The following is a 20,710-nucleotide window of genomic DNA, read 5'->3' as shown; positions in this document are numbered from 1 at the left end:
CATCATCTTTCTGTTTCTCTAAATCTCTTCTGTGAATGTGCGACGAATCAAGTTCCAGCTCCAATTCCCTCGTACGAGTTGATGCTTGTTCCTTGTGAGACTCATGAATCTCCAGGTGGCTGGAAAACTCTCTTTCTTTTTCTTCCAACGTTTTAGCCAACCGGCTTGATTCAGTAACGAGATCTTGAATTCTGTTTTCAGCCTGTCTTAAATCATCCCCAAGCTGTGAAATCTTCATGGTAAGACTGGAATTCTCCTCTTCAGCAGCCTTTTGCATCTCACTGAGCTTAGTGATTTCTTCGGCTGCTTTTTCCAGTTTCTCCGTTGCTTCCTCTTTGTAATCCTCATGAATATCAAGGTGATTTGAAAGCTCCCTTTCTTTCTCAGCCAGACTTTCACTAACCATGCCAGAGTCAGTAATAAGATCTTGAATCTCATTTTCTGCATTACCTATCTCCTCCTCAAGCTGTGAAATCTTTGAAGTAAGGAGAGTATTATCCTCTTCAGAAGCCTTTAGCTTCTGACTCAGCTCGGTGATATCTTTTGCTGCTGTATCCAGTTTCTCCTTTGCTTCCTTTTTTTGAGCCTCGTGAATCTGAATGTGTATTGAAAGCTCCTTTTCTTTCTCAGCCAATTTTTCCCTCAACCGGCTAGATTCGGTAACATGACCTTGAATCTTGCTCACAGCCTGTTTCATCTGTTCCTCAAGCTGCAGAATCTTTGAGGAGAGACTAGTATTCTCCTCTTTAGCAGCCTTTTGCATCTGACTCAGCTTAGTTATTTCTTTTGCTGCTTTCTCCAGTTTCTCTGTTGCTTCCTTTTTGTGAGCCTCATGAATCTTGAGGTGATTTGAAAGCGTCCTTTCTTTATCAGCCAATTTTTCACTCAACAGGCTTGATTTGGCAACATGATCACGAATCTTGTTTTCAGCCTGTCTAATCTCATCCTCAAGCTGTGAAATTTTTGAAGACAGACTGGTATTCTCCTCTCCAGCAGCTTTTTGCTTCTGACTGAGCTTAGCGTTTTCTTCTGCTGAGGTCTCTAGTTTCTGCGTAAGTTCCTTCTTCTGAGCCTCATGAATCTCAAGATGACTTGAAAGCTCCCTTTCTTTATCAGCCAACTTTTCACTCAACTGGCTTGATTCCGTAACAAGATCACGAATCTTGTGTTTAGCCTGTTCTATCTCATCCTCAAGATGCGAAGTCTTTAAACACAGACTAGCATTCTCCTCCTCAACAGCCTTTTGCTTCTGACTAAGCATAGAGATATCTTCTGCTGCTGTCTCAAGTTTCTCTGTTAATTCCTTTTTTTGAGCCTCATGAATCTCGAGATTCCTTGTCAGCTCCGTTTCTTTCTCAGCCAATTTTGCACTCAACTGGCTTGATTCGGTTATAAGATTTTGAATCTTGTTCTCAGCCTGTTTTATCTCATCCTGAAGCTGTGAAATGTTTGAAGACAGATTAGTTTTCTCGTCTTCAGCGGCCTTGTGCATCTGACTCAGCTTAGCGATTTCTCCAGCTGCTGTCTCCATTTTCTCCAGAGCTTCTTTTTTGTGAGCTTCATGAATCTCAAGGTGACTTGCAAGTTCTCTTTCTTGCTTGGCTGATTTTTCTCTCAACTGGCTAGATTCGGTAATAAGATCTTCAATCTTGCTTTCAGCCTGTTTTATTTCATCCTGAAGTTGTGACATCTTTGAAGACAGATTAGTTTTCTCATCTTCAGCAGCCTTGTGCATCTGACTAAGCATTGTGATTTCTCCAGCTGCTGTCTCCATTTTCTCTAGTGCTTCTTTTTTGTGAGCTTCATGAATCTCGAGATTCCTTGTAAGCTCAGTTTCTTTCTCAGCCAATTTTTCCCTCAACTGGCCAGATTCTGTAATAAGATCTTCAATCTTGCTTTCAGCCTTTTTTTTTTCTTCCTCAAGCTGTGACATCTTCGAAGACAGATTAGTTTTCTCGTCTTCAGCAGCCTTATGCATCTGATGAAGCATTGTGATTTCTCCAGCTGCTGTCTCCATTTTCTCCAGTGCTTCTTTTTTGTGAGCTTCATGAATCTCGAGATTCCTTGTAAGCTCAGTTTCTTTCTCAGCCAATTTTTCCCTCAACTGGCCAGATTCTGTAATAAGATATTCAATCTTGCTTTCAGCCTGTTTTATTTCTTCCTCAAGCTGTGACATCTTCGAAGACAGATTAGTTTTCTCGTCTTCAGCAGCCTTATGCATCTGATGAAGCATTGTGATTTTTCCAGCTGCTGTCTCCATTTTCTCCAGTGCTTCTTTTTTGTGAGCTTCATGAATCTCGAGATTCCTTGTAAGCTCAGTTTCTTTCTCAGCCAATTTTTCCCTCAACTGGCCAGATTCTGTAATAAGATCTTCAATCTTGCTTTCAGCCTGTTTTATTTCTTCCTCAAGCTGTGACATCTTCGAAGACAGATTAGTTTTCTCGTCTTCAGCAGCCTTATGCATCTGATGAAGCATTGTGATTTCTCCAGCTGCTGTCTCCATTTTCTCCATTGCTTCTTTTTTGTGAGCTTCATGAATCTCGAGATTCCTTGTAAGCTCAGTTTCTTTCTCAGCCAATTTTTCCCTCAACTGGCCAGATTCTGTAATAAGATCTTCAATCTTGCTTTCAGCCTGTTTTATTTCTTCCTCAAGCTGTGACATCTTCGAAGATAGATTAGTTTTCTCGTCTTCAGCAGCCTTATGCATCTGACGAAGCATTGTGATTTCTCCAGCTGCTGTCTCCATTTTCTCCAGTGCCTCCTTTTTGTGAGCTTCATGAATTTCAAGGTGACTTGAAAGCTCTCTTTCTTGCTCAGACGTTTTTTCCCTCAACTGGCTAGATTCGGTGATAAGATCTTGAATCTTGCTTTCTGCCTGTTTTATCTCATCCTCAAGCTGTGAAATCTTTGAAGACAGATTACTATTCTCTTCCTCAGCAGCCTTATGCATCTGATGAAGCTTAGTGATTTCTTGTTCTGCTGTCTCCAGTTTCTCGAATGCTTCCTCTTTGTCAGCCTCTAGATTATCAATATTAGTTGAAAGCTCCCTTTCTCTATCAGCCATATTTTCATTCAACATGCCTGACTCGGTAATAAGATCTTGAATCTCTTTTTCAGCCTGTCTCATATCATCCTCAAGCTGTGAAATCTTTGAAAGAAGACTTCCATTTTCCTCTTCAGCATCCCTCTGCATCTGACTAAGCTTGGTGATTTCTACTGTTGCTTTTTCCAGTTTCTCCAGTGCTTCCTTTTTGTGAGCCTCGTGAATCACACGGTGACTCGAAAGCTCCCTTTCTTTCTCAGCCAAATTTTCCCTCAACCTGCTGGATTCGTTATTAAGATCTTGAATCTTTCTCACAGCCTGTTTGATCTCTTCCTCAAGCTGTGAAATCTTGGAGGAGAGACTACTGTTCTCCTCTTGAGAGGACATGTGCATCTGATTTACTTTGGCCATTTCTCTTTCTGCTGATTCCAGTTTTTCTTTCGCTTCTTGTTTGTGAGCCTCGTGAGTCTCCAGATGACTTGAAAGCTCCCTTTCCTTCTCCCCCAAGCTTTCCCTTAACTGGCTTGATTCAGATGCAAGCTCTTGAAACTTGATCTCAGCTTGTTGTATTTCACCCTCAAACTGTAAAATCTTTAAGGTAAGACTCGTTCTCTCGTCTTTAGCAATGCCTTGCATCTCAGTCAGCTGAGTGATTTCACTTTCTACTGATTCTAGTTTCTCCGTTGAAGTAGAGAGTTCTATCTTGACTGCTTCCAGCTCTTTATGTAGCTCTTCATGTTTGGCAATGGCTGCATCTTTTTCGATACTCAAGCTTTCTCTCTCGCTCTTCATCTCTTCCAGCTTCTGGTTGAACTCGGCGTGTAGCTTAACCGAATTCTCCAATTCCACTTTCACATCAGTGTTCTCAGCCGAAAGCCTAGAGTTCTCGGCTTCCAGTTTTTCAGCTTTGGAATTCAACTCGGCTATGAGAGTCTCTGATTCCTTTGTTTTATTCAGTGTATTTTGGCACTCCTCGTGCAGAGTTTCCTTTTCATAAACAGTGATTGCCATTTTCCTCTTCAAGTCAGCAATCTCAGAAAGAACCGTTTCAAGTTCTTGCTTAATAGATGCTACTTTCTCATCTTCAAAATTCGCATCCACGCCATTTTTTGAGGCTCTTCTTTCCCTGTGCGAAGCACCATCTGAGTCCGAGGAGTCAGAGCCGGACAAGGAATTGTCCTTCTCATGTATCCCGTTTGCCTTTTTCGTCAACTCCTCTGTCAGATTATCATAACGCTCATACAGAGACTGGTACTGATTGTGGAAATCCGCAATCAGATTAGCCAGTGGTTCTTTTCCACCCTCGTCTTTAAGCAGCTTTATGATCTTCTGCACGTTGCTCTCGATTACTGTAATCAATAAGGCAATTCAGGAAAGAAGATAGAGCCGTTGAAGCATGGTGATTATAACATATAACCTAGTTAGATGATCAAATTATCAGAAAAGGCATACCTGCTTTGGTTTCTCTCAGCTCCTCGTTCCTTTGAGGATCAACATGATTCCCAAAAAAGGTTTTAACCGAGTCGCGCCATCGATGATGCCTGGGCATGTTTTCTGTGTTCTCAAGCAGTTTACCTGTATGACAGAGATCACAAGTTTTCTTTTTAGAGTTAAATTTGTCAAGAGAAGCTGCTAGTTTAAGAGCATTCAAAAAGCATATTTGGCCACACTTTTGTTGCTTATAGTTGCATTGATTTAGACATGGTATACAAAATAATACTATAATAGATACAACAAAATGCATGCAATTTGCAATGAGACGCTTAATAAAAACACTCATATTGTCCTAAATGACAACTGGAAATCTAGAAGTGTAATCCTTACTTAATCCCCTAGTTTGAGCCGTGATTTTGGATGACTGGAAATAGAATAAGACATTCACTTGCCGGCCAAATACAATACTTTAATGTTACAAGCTGATGAAGGTATACTTACAGATAAAGAAGGGAAACACAACACCTAAAATGAAAAACATGGCATGCAATGTATAATCGGCCATTTAGACTAAATTTTTCTCTTATAAAATGATCTTTCGATGCTTTTCATGCCCTTTTGTATGTCATTTTATTCTACTTACACCTTTTATTTCTCACTTTTAAGGAATAGAGAATTCTTTGTGGACTCAAATGTGGTTACGTTTGCCTCATTCAAAAACCTATATACTCATAGGCCTCGTATGCTTCTACTTCAACATTAATCTTGAGGGTTTTCCTATTTAATAATCGTACAGTACATTTAATCTTATTTTCAGTACTGACAGTTTACTTCGTGTTAAGCTTTTCAATATTCCCTCTTAATATCACTGTTTGGACCAACTTTTATATGTATACAGTTCCGAAACTCAGTAATTGTTTCATAAAAAGTCATTATGAAAACTTTTATAATCATCGCCTAGCTCTATTTTCTAAACAGTGTTAATATGAAAAATGAAAATGAAAGAGAAACAACATGCTCTTGGTTCTACATGTAAATTTTCATGCAAATCAGTAGCCGACCTATACTCGAGTTCTGTTATTAAATAGACAGTATAAATTTGACCAGTATACATATCTACCCTATTGTTGCACATATCTTTATTGAGCTATATAAATACAGTATGTGCTAGTGCTACAAGCACAAGCTACTCATAGCACAGGTCCTATTCTCTTAATGCCTAGAAGGGTTAAATGTTGAATAAGTCAAGCAGTATGATAGCCTTTTTTTTCTTTTAGGATTTTACTTTCACATACATTTTCTAGTTTCATTAGTGGAGTGTGTGGCATTAAGCTGAGTTTGGTTTATATTCAACTGCAGATGAGATTTCGGTAAGTCAGCTGATACATGTCTCATATTTTTATAAGTCACGCTAATTATTAGTACAATTTTGCATATCTGTTTATAAAGGCCTAAGTCAAACATTCGTCCAACTTTTCTTAACGAATATTAGTAATATATCACAATATAGTTTGAACCGTAAAACGAATATACTAGTACGTGACAAGGAGATGACAACATTAGTTAAATACAGTTATTTGATCAGACGATTAATTTATACTGCTAGAACAGACCATGTGATACTATGTGCTTACACGTGACCCATCATTTTTTTCCACTCCACCAAACAAATCGAAACCGCCCTCGTTTTTCCACTATTTTAGTCTAATAAAAACTATGCGGATTCAAAGGAAATACTATAAAGTTTCAGATTTCGAATTAAGGTATTGAACTAGTCACTAATTTGTGTGACCACTTATATTATTTTGATGAAATGGCCAAATTTGATGGTTGATATTCATATACCATAACTAGATCATCGCTCTGCTGCAAAATCACGTATTTGTCTCAAAGGTCGTATGCTGAGGGCCGGCAAATTGGGCAAAAAAATAATAATCAGGTAACTATTATGGCAATTCTCCAAAATTAATTTTAATTTAATGTTGTTCTACACGACTTATTTATTGTCTTTGTTTATAACTATCATTAGATAGATACGGACCTTATATTTCGGGGGAAAAGAAGAGGGAAAACAAAAGCACACTAATTCCTTAAGCACTAATTATCTCGATTTAGCATTTTCGTCAGCAGAATTTTGTTATTCCAATTATTCTCATAATGTTTAAATTGGTCAATTACGTTATGTTAATGGTTTTTCAAACACAAATGTTTATCCAAATTAATAAATCTTAGATTCCGTAAAAAATTGAACGATCTTCGGAATGCATGTAAATAACTACTCTAAATATAAATCAGATATTAGCGCTTCATCACCAAGACTCTGAGACGTACATCTCGTTATATCCTAAAAACGTGATCCATCACGCGAAAATCGACATCACCAAAAAAGCAAAATCAATCACGAATCAAAGAGATTCCCAGGAACGCAACTGACGACGAAGAATAACGATTCAAAAATTCACAATCCAGTTTATCAGAGCAATAAACAATCTCGACGCAGATAAACTCTCCAAACTATCCGATCGATTACAATTGAACTTCATCCAATCATAAACATTCATAATTTAGGCGAAAACAAATTCCAATCAGAAAATCTAAATCATAATCGATGAGCAGATATAATATTTCGTTATAGCAGAAGCTGATCAAACAAAAAACAGAGGAGCTGATGATGTAATTCGATAAATCAATAAGAAGAATTACCTCGGAAATCAGATTTTGTGCATTTGCAGCCTCAGCTCACTGTGAAATCACCAAAAACTTCTAGAGAGCGAGAGAAGCAAGGGGGGAGATATGGAGGGAGAGATAGGTGTGTTTGTGAGTGAGAAATTATTTAAATTTGAATATGAGAATCCAATGGTGTGCTGGATATTTAATTAGTTGGCAAAATCAGAGGAAAAATAAAATAAATTAATTAAATGGAGGAATATAAACAAAATTCATCGAGCGAGAAAAAGTGAATTTGTCTGCATGTATAAACAGGTATGCTAACAGGGACTGCCAATCCAATTAGCGCTTCAATTTCATTGGGTGGTGATGGAATATTGCAGTTTTTGTATGTTTAATTGACCCTCTGATTCGCGAGAAATTTCGAGAATGCCATTTTCAAAATTCTTACTGTTGTACAATTTGTGGGCCTCAAAATTGCACAATAATTGGTCAAGCTCTGTACTTTTTGTGCTTATATGTCAATCCAGGTCAGCACCATTCCTATGCTATTAAATAAATAATTTTTTTTTTCAAATATATTAGGCCTTTGGCTCTTTTCTTAGTTTGCCTATAAATAAAAATAATTGAACGATGTATAACAACAATCAGAACATGGAATGATTCTTTTTTATTCAGAGATGTACACAAATATACTGCATGCGATCATACAAATGTAAATTATACAAGTATATAATATATTATTCATTTTAAAAAATCAACGTGTATATGGTTCTTAGAATCTTAGATCTTGTATGCATGATTAAGATTGAATTTACATGCTCATACCTTTTAGGCCTAACGAGATGTACGTGTGAGCAACTCTACCCCAAAAAAACTTTTGGATTCTATTTTTTGGTAAGATGTTCTTGATTTTAGATTCTAATTTTAGTATGGTGCACTTTTTTTTTTTTTTTTTATCATTGTACTTGACTGATTTATTGTGCAACTGAAGAAGAAAACATTAGTCATGTTGAGATCATAAAAATCATATAGTAGAAAGAATAAGAATTGCATGTGATAGCATTTTCATTTTGATACAAAAATTGGCCAAGAAATGCAACCACCGAATTGTATACTGCAGCATATCTGCTGCTTATGCTATTTCAAAAGGGCCCTATATTTCCTTATTCTTATAATAGACCTTGGAAAAATGTAAATAAAAAAAATCTTGATGCCTAATTAACGTAGTTGAGAAAGCAGAAATGGCTGAAACTGTGTTTGTGTGTGACTGTGTGTAGACATCGTTGTCAAGACACCATCCTACGTTGTTGTTGATTCATCTCCGGCATCCTTTTCACCATTTTCTTGTAATAAACCGTTCTACAACGGTGATAATCAATCCAAACACACAGTTGCCTTATTGCCTCTCTCTTCTCCTCTCTAAGCACTATCATCCCCTCATCTTTCTCTCTGATCCATTTCTCCAATTGCCTCATCTTGTTTTCCAGCTTCCAAACCCGGTCCCTGAACACCGATATCTCCCCCTCCTTGTCGTCCAGCTGGAACAGCAAGTCGTCTAGGTCATGCTTCACCTGCACCAGCGCGTTGTTCTTCCTCCTCACCCATTCCTTGGCGTAGTTCACCTCACACGACGTCTTAGAAATCCTCGTCAGCAAGTTGTCGTTGCATTCCTCAAACTTGACCGCTACCGTGTTCAGTGCAACGAGCACATCACTTGCTGTGAGTGCAACGTCCTTCACGTTTTTTAGTCCTGTTTCAATGTTCCCTTGTTGAGCCTTGTTTTCTTGCTTGAACTCCTCGTTCGTCTTGAGGTACCACTCTTTATTCTCGACATGCTGCTTCTCTGCAGCCCTGATCCTACGGGTCATGGCTCGGTACTTTTCATCAAACTGCCTCCTGAAATCATCTGCCATCTCTTCTATCCTGTGTTCCATCATTTGGTAGTTGGGGTGTGATTTCATGTACCCTGATCGTGTCTTGGTCACGACATCCCCCAACTCCAGCAGAGTCTTCTGCTGATCAGAAATCTTGTTGATCAGCTCAGTGTTCTTTCTGTCCATCTTGGATTTGATGAGCAAAGCCTCTTGCTTCTCTTTCTCGAGCTCCATCATGAGTCGCTCTTTGTCCTTTTTCAGCGTCGCCAATTCCACCTGCAAGCCTACTTTCTCCTTGAGTAAGGCCTCCATCTTGCTCTGCTGAGTCTTCACCTTTTGGTTCAAGGATTTGATCAGATTAGACGAGGTTTCTTCGCTCTGCTTCAACTTCTTCTCCGTTGCTGTTAGCTTCCTCTCATTAAGCAAAAGAGACGTCTGCAGCTGAGACATCTTCCTCAGCAGCTCGTGCTTCTCAACCCCGGATTGATTGGATTCTTGGTTCGATTTGGCTATCTGCTCCTCGGTCCTGCTCAAAGACCGGTTCGCGTATTTGTTCCCACAGAGTTCCAGCTCCAATTCAACGTTCCGTGTGGTGACAGACACCAGCTCCTGATGCAGGCAGTCGACTTGCTCGATTAGGCCCTCCACTTCAATAGACCTTTCTTTGGTTTCACTCATGAGCCTTTCCTCCAGCTCATCCTTTTCATTCTGCAGGCATTCCTTGTCTTTGCACATGGATTCAAGGTCCGTGACTTGGCCTTTAAGCCTTGAGATTCTCTGTTTCAGCTGCATTGCCTCGCTCGACTCCTCTTGCCATTTCTTACTCTGTGAGGAGAGATTTGCAATCTCAAACTTGAGACGCGCAACGTCGCCCTCTGATCCCTTGCTGTGCCTCGGCTCCTCGTCTGGAACCCTCAAATCCTTGAAGAAGTTGCTCATCTCTTTTATTTCACTAGACGAGGTCAGTTTGTCCTTGAGGATCGTGTCTTCCACATCCGATGTCTCATCATCGGTGTGCACGACTCCACTGGTGTGTTTATGGATCACTTCAAAGGGAGTATAGAATATCTCAGAATCTGAAGGAGGAGTAGAAAAGCCGTCGTCTCTGTTGCCATGGACGTTTCTCTTGGCCTCCGCTCGAAGGTCATCATAGAGAGAGTAGAGTGACTCATAATGCTGGTGGAAATCTTCAACTAGATGAATTATTTCCTTCTTCAGGTTCCCTTCTTTGTTGCTATTTATGCCCTTTGCCAACTTCAAAATCCTCTTCACTTTATTCTCAGCATCTGCAAAACCTCATGACACCATGTTCTCAAAAAAAAAAAATAAAGTTTAAAGATTAGGTTTATTTAAAAAATTTACCTATTTTGGCACGTCTCAGTTGCTCATGTTTCTCAGGGTCTATGTGATTCTCAAATGGCCTCATTGCTATGCCCTAACCTTGCTATCTTGGAAGGATGGATATGATCAATAGTGCTGCTTCAATTCATGGCCAACAAAACTCAAATAAATGAATACTACTAATTAATATATATGCAACATTAATTGTAGCTTACAACCATGCAATTCAAGAATGAAGGCCAATTAACACCTAATTTGATGTGATAAGTGCATCGCCTGATTAACACATGCTTTTAATTTGTTTATTCTCAATCATGATGTGGAAATTAGGGATCGGAAAATAATTTAAAAAGCATCCTACATAAATCCAATATTGATCAATATGATGAGATCAACATGTGGGAGTGCATGCAAATATGCATATAAATATTTTTGGTGTTCGAGTGTGTGTTCTTAATCCAATCCACATACCATTATATTTGCAATAAAATTCCAACAAAACAATCATGGATAGAATGTAAAAAAAACTGACGAATTTGATAATATTATGAAAAGAACGTCTCAGTTTTTTTATGAATGCATATTTGAAAAAACCAGAATATGCATGCATGCATATTTTGCCTCTCTTTTTGAATAGCTAAAGACTGGATATGAAATATTACCTGAAATTTTGAAGAATTGTGAAGAATGTCAAATCTGAATCAAGGCAGATCCCATGATGACCAAGTTAAAGAGATATCAACTATTTTTGGTTTTATGCTTTTATGGTAATGGTGATGGTGACCGTGATATAAAATAATACTATATGATCTATATATTGCTTCTTTTTTCTTTGGATAGTTGTGATAAATCTCCGAAGGTGTTTAAATCGCATAAGCATAGAAGGTGTCTCTTCTATTAATAGCGCCTCTTTCTACATTTTAAAAATCCCTTGGTCCTTAGTTCTATTCACAGTGAGATAATAATTAATTAAAATATAACATTAAATAAAGAAATATACTATCAATATATAGATATGAAATGTCTCAATATGAAAAAATGCACGCACTTCTAATTTTTTCTCAAATAAGGTATATAGTTCAAGTAAGTACTAGTAATATTTATTAAAATTACTTAATAAAAATAAAAAATGAAAAAAGAAATTAAGAAAACCAAATAAAATAGTAAGTCTAGATTTTCAATTCTTATTATACTTTATTCACTGATTTCACACTAATTCATACTAGTATTAATTAGAATTTGGCGTGTGCAAGTATCATTAACTAGATTTCACATTTTTTACAAATAGTTTTTTATAATTTCTTGTATACTTGCAAACCAACCAAAAATAAAATATACCATAATATTCTACCCACATTGTCTTAGTTCAGATTATAATGTCTTCAGATTAATTATATAAATGCAGCACAATGAATTTATATTGGTTTCAAAATATTCAATCACAAAATATGCTTTTAATTTGATTTTTTTAAAATCAAAATTCACATTAGGATTTTTATTTTATCACCCAATTTCCAGATTTAATATAAATTCACAATTACAATAACAATGTTATTGGTTTTCACTTTTCACAAATCCTAGTACTAATTATGAATAATATATTTAAACTTCCTACATTTTATTTATTTTAATGGTTTTTCATAATACAGATTTATTATTGTTAAAAATGGAATATTTCCCCATAATAGTGATAATATTAAAGAAATGGATGTTTTAGGTAATCTCAAGCCTAGGAAGAAAATATTTTTTTTAATATTTTTGTATATTAATTTATTATAAATATGAGATTCTTAAGATTAAAAATAATTTTAATTATTTTCTTTTAATCCAATTAATTTACTGGGCAAGCTCGGTAACCGTATGTCTTAGGCTAGCATTGTAAATTTTGAACCTCATAAAATTTAAGCCTAATTAGCCCACAACCCAAGTAGGATTAATTTGAAATTTGTTGGATAGACCCGATTGACATTCCTAACACTGAGCTACAAGGCATTATTGTTCTAACTATTACACAAAGGAGTATGACCACTCTGAAAACTCTAAGGCCATGCTTGGTATGATGGAATGGAATGGGGGAATGGAATGACATTCCTACCTCCATTCCATTCCTTTGCTTGGTAAATTTTTTCCTTAGGAATCACCATTCCATTAGGAATGGTCATTCCATTCCACATGGGAATACCCATTCCATCCATTTAGATAAGGAATGGTCATTCCATTCCATTTCATTTTCCTTTCTTCTTATTTTAAAATTTAACAAAATTAAATAAATATTATTTAATATTATATTTAAATTTAATATCATCTCAATTTTAGCGTAAATTAAAATTTTAAAATTTTTAATAATTGAAAAAAAACACACACACACACACACCAACTCACACAAACACACACACACCAACTCACACACACACACACACAAAACACAACAAAACACACACACACCAAAACACACACACACACAACAACTCACACAGCACACACAACACACACACACAGCAAAACACACACACACACACGCAGCAACTTACACGCAACATGCACATGGCAAAACACACACACAAACAACTCACACGCCACCACATACACACACACACACACATCAACACATGCATACACCACATATGCACACACTCATTTACGTGTATCGTACAAATTTATATGATCCAAAATATTGACAACAATATTTTTGAATAAATATTTTTTTTATAGAATCAACATATTAAATATTTTTGAATAAATATTTTTTTTATAGAATCAACATATTAATTATTCATATTTCATTCCAATCCATTCATATATTATTTTGTAGTTACCAAGCATAGGAATGAAATCAATCAAGGAATAACAATTCCATTCCATTTGTAAACCTTACATTCACCAAGCACAAGAATGGAATGAAATTGTCATTCCATTCCCACCTTCATTCCATTCCCATCTCCTTTCCATTCCCTCCTCATTCCATTCCATCATACCAAACATGGCCTAAGGCTATTTACATTTTTACAAACATCAATTAGATTGGCGTATTTAAACATGCACCCTATTATAGAACTAGTATCCACCCTTGTGTAAAGAACGACTCAGTTAACATTTCGAACATTAATTTAACATTGATTTGTTATTACATGAATTTGAAATTTAATAAATGTACACATTTTAAGATGTTATGATATTTAAAAAATCAACATCAAACTCATATAATAAAATGCAAGGTTATGATAGTGTAAAGCGCAAGTGTGATTAAAATTATTTGTAAAAATTAACGCGATATTCCATTCATATAATACAATTTAAGTACTCCCTCCGTTCCAAAAAAGTTGAGTCGTATTCCTTTTTAGTCCGTCCCAACAAAGTTGAGTCATTTCCTTTTTTAACAAAAGACAAAACATCTAATCGTTCTTTTTTTATTTCATCATTTACTTTACTCTCTCTTATCTTTCCTACTTTTTTTCATCTCTCCTATTTATTTAATATAAATTCTTAACCTCCGTGCTCAAAAGTTTTGTCTCAATTTTTATGGGATTGGGAGAGTACATTACAAACACAAATACAAAATTAGTACAATTTGATTATATTACTTTATAATTAACGTAACTGTCAAATATCATAACCGATAATTGGACTCCCAATAACCACATCTCAGTTGACTAGTGTTACATGACCTATAATTTGAAGCCTTAACAGAACACACAAGGCAGATTATACTGAAATTTATTTTGTTATAATTAACTCACTATCATCTAATACACATCAATTTAAGTGCATATTGTATATAAAAAGGATTATAATTAGTAAATTTTATCACAATAGCATATTACTATTATCGTAAAGCTTAGAAAAATATTATGTAGTACTAGGTGATACATATAATTTAAAGAATATCATCAATATTGTAGGAGTAACAAATTTGATTGTACAAATGATTATTTTTACATGTACTTCTCCCGTTTCATATAAGAGTTTTATTTTACCATTTTCGTCCATCCAACAATAAAAATTACTATTACTTATATTTTACTTTTATTATAAATAATAGATAAGTCTATGTTCCACTAATTATATTACTCCTATAAAACTAATATATGTAGCCACGTTCCATGAATTTATTTATCCGCACAATTTTTTACCTATGTTAAAACTTAAACCCTGCCCAAATCAAATAATAGGAATCTTTTGTGTGACGCATCCATCTCTTCTCTTCGCCATGGCGAACGTCGCCGATCAGAATCTCGGCTACCTCACAAAGAAAGAAACGGAGGTGAAGCTTCCCCGACCTATCCGCGTCAAGAACAAGACGCCGGCTTCCATCCAAATCACTGCCGAGCAAATCCTCCGTGAAGCCACAGAGCGTCAGGAGGCTGAAATCCGACCTCCCAAGCAGAACTCGGAGATTACCGCCTCCGCAAACGCAAGGAATTTGAAGATTTAATTCGAAGAGCGCGCTGGAACAAGAGCGTGTGGGTCAAGTATGCTAAATGGGAAGAATCTCAGAAGGATTTCGACCGATCTCGCTCAGTGTGGGAGCGCGCGCTCGACGTGGATAACAGAGACCACACATTGTGGCTCAAGTACGCTGAGTTTGAGATGAAGAATAAGTTTGTCAATCGCGCTAGAATTGTATGGGATCGTGCGACGCTATTGCTGCCGAGAGTGGATCAGCTCTGGTACAAGTACATTCACATGGAGGAGGTTTTGGGGAATGTGGCTGCGGCGAGGCAGATTTTTGAGAGGTGGATGGAGTGGATGCCTGATCAGCAAGGCTGGCTTTCATACATCAAATTCGAGCTTAGGTATAACGAGGTTGAGAGGGCCAGAGATATTTTTGAGCGCTTTGTGGAATGTCACCCTAGGGTTAGTGCCTGGATTAGGTTTTCCAAGTTTGAGATGGAGAATGGAGAGATAGCGCGTGCAAGGAATTGTTATGAGAGGGCTGTGAATAAGCTGGGGGATGATGAGGAGGCAGAGGACTTGTTTGTTGCTTTTGCTGACTTTGAAGAGAAATGTAAGGAAACTGAGAGAGCTAGATGCATCTACAAGTTTGCACTGGATCACATTCCCAAGGGAAGGGCCGAGGAGCTGTACAAGAAGTTTGTTGCATTCGAGAAGCAATGTGGTGGTAGGGAAGGAATTGATGATGCTATTTTTGGAGAGAGAAGGTTTCTGTATGAGGATGAGGTCAGGAAGAACCCTCTTGATTATGATGTATGGTTTAATTACATACTGTTTGAAGAGCGCTGTGGGGACAGGCGAAGGATTGAGGATGTTTACAAGAGGGCTATAGCGAAGTTGCCTCCTGCTCAGGAGAAGCAGTACTGGGAACTATACATATACATGTGGTAAGTTTAATGCTTCAACCTGTACTAAGTGAATGGCTTGGCTGAGATTCGTTCGGATATGCTCTGTTTTCTGATGATTGTTGAATTTGTGTTGTTTTCAGGATTAAATATGCTTTGTATGAGGAGCTTGATGCGCAGGATGTTGACCGAACAAGGGACATATATAAGTAAGATCCTGTTTATATTATTCAGTGTTATTTAAAGAATATATTGATTGCGTGTTAAGTTTTGTTTGTATTGGATGTATCCTAAGCTTAATTATTCTTGTCACACTTATAGTAGTTTTCAATGGTTGCTGATATTTTGAACTGCGCAGCTTGTGTCTGAATATGATTCCTCATAAGAAATTTTCTTTTGCAAAGATTTGGCTGATGTCTGCACAATTCGAAATACGCCACTTAAATATTGATCGAGCTCGGAAAATATTGGGGTCAGCAATTGGCATGGCTGCCAAAGATAAGGTTTGCTACATGTTTTATATGAAGTTTAGTTTTTTATACTGTTCATACTCTGGTCTTCCCCTAACAACACTCTAAATGCATCATATTGCAAGCAGATATTTAAGAAGTACATTGAGATAGAGCTGCAACTTGGTAACATAGAACGGTGCAGGAAACTTTACGAAAAATACTTGGAGTGGTCTCCTGAGAACTGTTATGCATGGAGCAAGTATGCTGAACTGGAGAGATCTTTGTCAGAAACTGATCGTGCCAGAGCTCTTTTTGAGCTTGCTACTAACCAACCTGCTTTAGACATGCCTGAGTTACTATGGAAGGTATGCAATCTCTGCATGTTGCAAACTTGCAAACGTATAAATATCTCCACAGTGAATTGACTTGAATATATTTTGATGTTATACCTATTTGAAACAGGCATACATTGATTTTGAGATTTCTGAATGCGAGTATGAAAGAACTAGAGCTCTTTATGAAAGACTTTTGGACAGAACTAAGCACTTGAATGTGTGGATTAGCCAAATTTGAGGCATCTGCTATGGAAGAGGTCCTCCAGGACTTGTCTAAGAGTGAATGCAAGAAAAAATGCCTTCAGCGTGCCAGAGGTAAGAACTTACTATTCTAGGAGTCAATTTCTTGCATTTTTCTGATATATCTGCTAATCTCGATGCTAAGTCTTATCATTATCATGAATTTGGTCTCACACCTTCCCCTGTTCTTCAGATGTGTTTGAAAGGGCCCTCAGCTATTTTAGAACTTCCGCCCCTGAATTGAAAGAGGAAAGAGCAATGCTTTTGGAAGAGTGGTTGAACACGGAGAAAAGTTTCGATGAGCTTGGTAACGTGGCGTTGGTTACTGCTAAGCTTCCAAAGAAACTAAAGAAGAGAAGGCACATAGAAACCACAGACGGTCCAGCTGGGTATGTAATTTGGTCCTTTTCCCCCTCTTTCTGAAGATTTTTGTACTGCGGAATCTGATCTATCTCTGCTTGGCCTGTTCTTATTTTTGTTACTGTGTTGATTGATTGACCCATAAGAACGTGGATAATCATGTGGCCACAACTACATTTTTATTGGCTTATTGGGATTGTTAGCACTTGAGAGTTATTGATTCACATGTCTTGGTTGACTTATGTGATTCCAATGTTTTCTCCCTCATTATTGATACCATTTGCTAAACATGGAAAGAAAAGAATCAATGTCTGTTTTGATTTTTCTTTTTCTCCTTCCAGACCCTGTTACAGTGTGTTACGTGTGCTGAAATCATGGAAATAACTCGTTGGATTGAACAAATTCTGATGTTTTGATATTGTGCAGTTATGAGGAGTATATTGACTACCTATTCCCAGAAGAAACACAGACATCATATCTCAAAATTTTGGAAGCGGCGATGAAGTGGAAGAAGCAGAAAATTGTTTCGGATGATGACTAGTTGGGTAGCACTGATGTGGCCATTTGATCTTATTGTTAATATTTCCTTATGACATTCTTGTATGTACATAAGCTACAAAAAGAATTTTGGTAGTATTATCCAACATTTCTTCAGTAGGTTTATACTGCTATTGTTCAAGAGGTTCATTTTGGTATACATTGATTGCTATGTCTTTACCGAATAGTAGTACCATAGGAGTATATCTGATCATTGCTGCATTGAAGAGCTGTGCAGTTTTGCTTTGGCTTGGAACGAATGAACGTATAACAAGAATTCTTGGAATGCCAGAGGCATTCTTGATTGGTATTGAGCAACTATAATTCAAGATCGTATATCGTATGTGTCATTAGCCCGGTTGTTCAAACTAGTAAACCTTACGACCTGAACAAAATTCAGAAGACTGTAAAAAGGTTGATCAATGGCTTTTTCTCTATGCAGATGACATACAAAATTTGTGCAAATTGAGATTAAATTTTAGTAGTATTAGCTTATTATCATTTGCAGAGCAACAGGTTAGCCTGGCCAATGTTTAGAAGGAGGCTTCGAAAGCCATTTTGGTCAGTCCATTGTTTCTAGTGTAAAATGTTGATGCAGACTGAGTGGTAGCTAGTATAATACCGACTTTGCATTCCTTTTCAAGATTTAGTAAAAAAATGTGTTTTATCTAATTACAAAAAATTATAAAAAAATGAAATGACATTAATTTTTTTAGATGAACTGAAACTTAAAAAAAATACTCCGCATAACCATTGATTATAGACGTAACCATGTAATAAGAAAATTATAAAAAAGATTGGAATAAGACTAATTCTTGTGGATGAACTAAAATAAAAAAGATAATATGAATATTGATGATTGACTCTGCTTTTTATGCGATCAGTCTTGATGTACGGAGAGGATCACCTCCGGCAAATCCTGATCCATCTCCTAATACACACTCACAAACATTTTTGCCGGAGGTGATCCTTATCGATTGACGTACGGCCCCCACATACTCCATATTATTGCAATATACTCCTATTAACAAATTTAATTTAAATTAGTAATTTATAACAATTACAATTAGAGCACTAAGATTTTTATTATTATATAGATCAGAAAAATAATTTAATCCATATAAGAAACAAAATACGAATGTACTACTAACGCTCAACTTTTGATTAATGGCCAATTGATTCAGGTTCCACCAACCCCTAATGAGGAACGGCGCCGTTTTAGGGCCCACATAGATATAATCGCATAGCAAAAGGCATTTCACCCCCAACCTTTCACTCCCTCGACGGGTCCGCCATATTCAAACCCCTGAGGGTGTTTGCGTCATTTCGGCTCTCACTCCGGCGGCTCATCTGAATATATATATTTCACTCACACTCCATAGCTTAAACTTGACTTTCCCCCAAAATCTAGATTCTCTTCGATTTCGCCGGCGGCGCCACCACCACCAAATTCCGAGAAATGGAGTCAGCCACGCTATCGCAAATCGGTCTCGCTGGTTTGGCAGTCATGGGGCAGAACTTGGCCCTAAACATTGCCGAGAAAGGGTTTCCCATCTCTGTTTACAATCGCACTACATCCAAAGTCGACGAAACCCTAGATCGCGCCCACCGCGAGGGCCAATTGCCGCTCACCGGCCACTACAACCCCAAGGATTTCGTCCTCTCCCTCCAGAAGCCGCGCTCTGTTATCATCCTCGTCAAGGCGGGTGCGCCGGTCGATCAGACAATCGCCGCCCTCTCCGCCTACATGGAGCCTGGCGACACCATCATCGATGGGGGAAACGAGTGGTACGAGAACACCGAGCGCCGCATGGTCGATGCATCTGCCAATGGTCTGCTCTACCTCGGCATGGGCGTCTCCGGTGGCGAGGACGGCGCCAGATATGGTCCCTCTCTGATGCCTGGTGGCTCCCACCGTGCTTACTTGAATATTCACAATATTTTAGACAAGGTCGCGGCTCAGGTCGACGATGGCCCCTGCGTCACCTACATCGGTGAAGGGGGTTCCGGCAATTTCGTGAAGATGGTCCATAATGGGATCGAGTATGGTGATATGCAACTCATTTCTGAGGCGTATGATGTGTTGAAGAATGTTGGGGGTTTAGGTAACGATGAGCTCGCCGAGATTTTTGGGGAATGGAATCGCGGTGAGCTGGAGAGCTTCTTGATTGAGATCACATCCGACATCTTTAAGGTGGAGGATCATGAATCCGGGAAGGGGCATTTGGTGGATAAGATTCTTGACAAGACGGGGATGAAGGGAACTGGGAAGTGGACCGTGCAGCAGGCAGCCGAGCTGTCCATTGCAGCTCCCACTATTGCTGCTTCGTTGGACAGCAGGTATATGAGCGGGTTGAAGGATGAGAGAGAGGCTGCCTCCGAGATTTTCAGAAAGGAAGGGTTGACGGAGGAGATCAACAATGTGGGGGGCGTGGATAAGAAGAAGTTGGTTGATGATGTTAGGCAGGCCCTTTATGCATCCAAGATTTGCAGTTACGCGCAAGGGATGAATCTGTTGAGGGCCAAGAGTTTGGAGAAGGGGTGGGGATTAAATTTGGGGGAGCTGGCACGGATTTGGAAAGGTGGGTGCATTATTAGGGCCGTGTTCTTGGACAGGATCAAGCAGGCTTATCAGAGGAATCCGGGGCTGGCTAATTTGTTGGTAGACCCAGAATTTGCTAGGGAGATGGTGCAGAGGCAGGCGGCTTGGAGACGAGTTGTGGGGTTGGCAATTGAGAAGGGCGTTAGTGTTCCTGGAATGTCAGCTAGTTTGCAGTATTTTGATACCTATAGGCGTGGGAGGCTCCCTGCTAACCTTGTGCAGGCGCAGAGGGACTACTTTGGGGCGCATACCTATGAGAGGGTTGATCGCCCGGGAGCATATCACACTGAGTGGTCCAAGCTTGCTCGTAAAGCTAGGGTCTAGTGGAGAAGGCCTTGTTTGAGGTTTGGTTGTTATTCCTATGGTTTTCTTGAGGCATTAAGCTTGAATTGAAGTTGTATCCCCTGATGAGAATTTGTTGTTGACAAAAATATTTTGTAGCATTGCATTGTTGTTGCGTATGCAGTTAATAAGAGAAGCATGCCTTATTTTGAAGTGTTCTTCTTGATTGCATTGAGTTGTTTA

At 38.1% G+C, this 20,710-nt stretch overlaps 3 protein-coding genes and 1 pseudogene across 3 annotated transcripts in view; 2 read left to right on the top strand and 2 right to left on the bottom strand.

Moving 5' to 3' along the window:
* Nucleotides 1-5,033, bottom strand: part of LOC125210401 (COP1-interactive protein 1-like) — a 13,001-nt gene extending 7,968 nt beyond the window's left edge. The window contains exons 1-3 of the mRNA XM_048109960.1: nt 4,979-5,033; nt 4,496-4,618; nt 1-4,392 (exon numbers count right to left, since the gene is read on the bottom strand). Of these exons, the coding sequence (XP_047965917.1) occupies nt 1-4,392; nt 4,496-4,618; nt 4,979-5,018 (4,555 nt within the window). The 5' untranslated portion in view covers nt 5,019-5,033. The remainder of the gene's footprint in view (nt 4,393-4,495; nt 4,619-4,978) is intronic.
* Nucleotides 5,034-8,433: 3,400 nt separating this feature from the next.
* Nucleotides 8,434-9,960, bottom strand: LOC125210400 (COP1-interactive protein 1-like). Its single transcript, XM_048109959.1, has one exon. The coding sequence runs from the start codon at nt 9,958-9,960 to the stop codon at nt 8,434-8,436; it is 1,527 nt and encodes a 508-aa protein (XP_047965916.1).
* A 4,599-nt stretch (nt 9,961-14,559) lies between these two features.
* On the top strand, nt 14,560-17,732 carry LOC125215837 (annotated as a pseudogene).
* Nucleotides 17,733-18,853: 1,121 nt separating this feature from the next.
* On the top strand, nt 18,854-20,680 carry LOC125214151 (6-phosphogluconate dehydrogenase, decarboxylating 3, chloroplastic-like). The gene has a single exon (XM_048115055.1). The coding sequence runs from the start codon at nt 19,043-19,045 to the stop codon at nt 20,507-20,509; it is 1,467 nt and encodes a 488-aa protein (XP_047971012.1). The 5' UTR covers nt 18,854-19,042; the 3' UTR covers nt 20,510-20,680.
* The last annotated feature ends 30 nt before the right edge of the window (nt 20,681-20,710 follow it).

This window comes from Salvia hispanica, chromosome 3 (genome assembly GCF_023119035.1).
Source record: "Salvia hispanica cultivar TCC Black 2014 chromosome 3, UniMelb_Shisp_WGS_1.0, whole genome shotgun sequence".
In the NCBI taxonomy this organism is placed as follows: Eukaryota; Viridiplantae; Streptophyta; class Magnoliopsida; order Lamiales; family Lamiaceae; genus Salvia; species Salvia hispanica.
The sequence above is the reverse complement of the archived record's forward strand: the minus strand, read 5'-3'. Positions and strand labels throughout refer to the sequence as shown.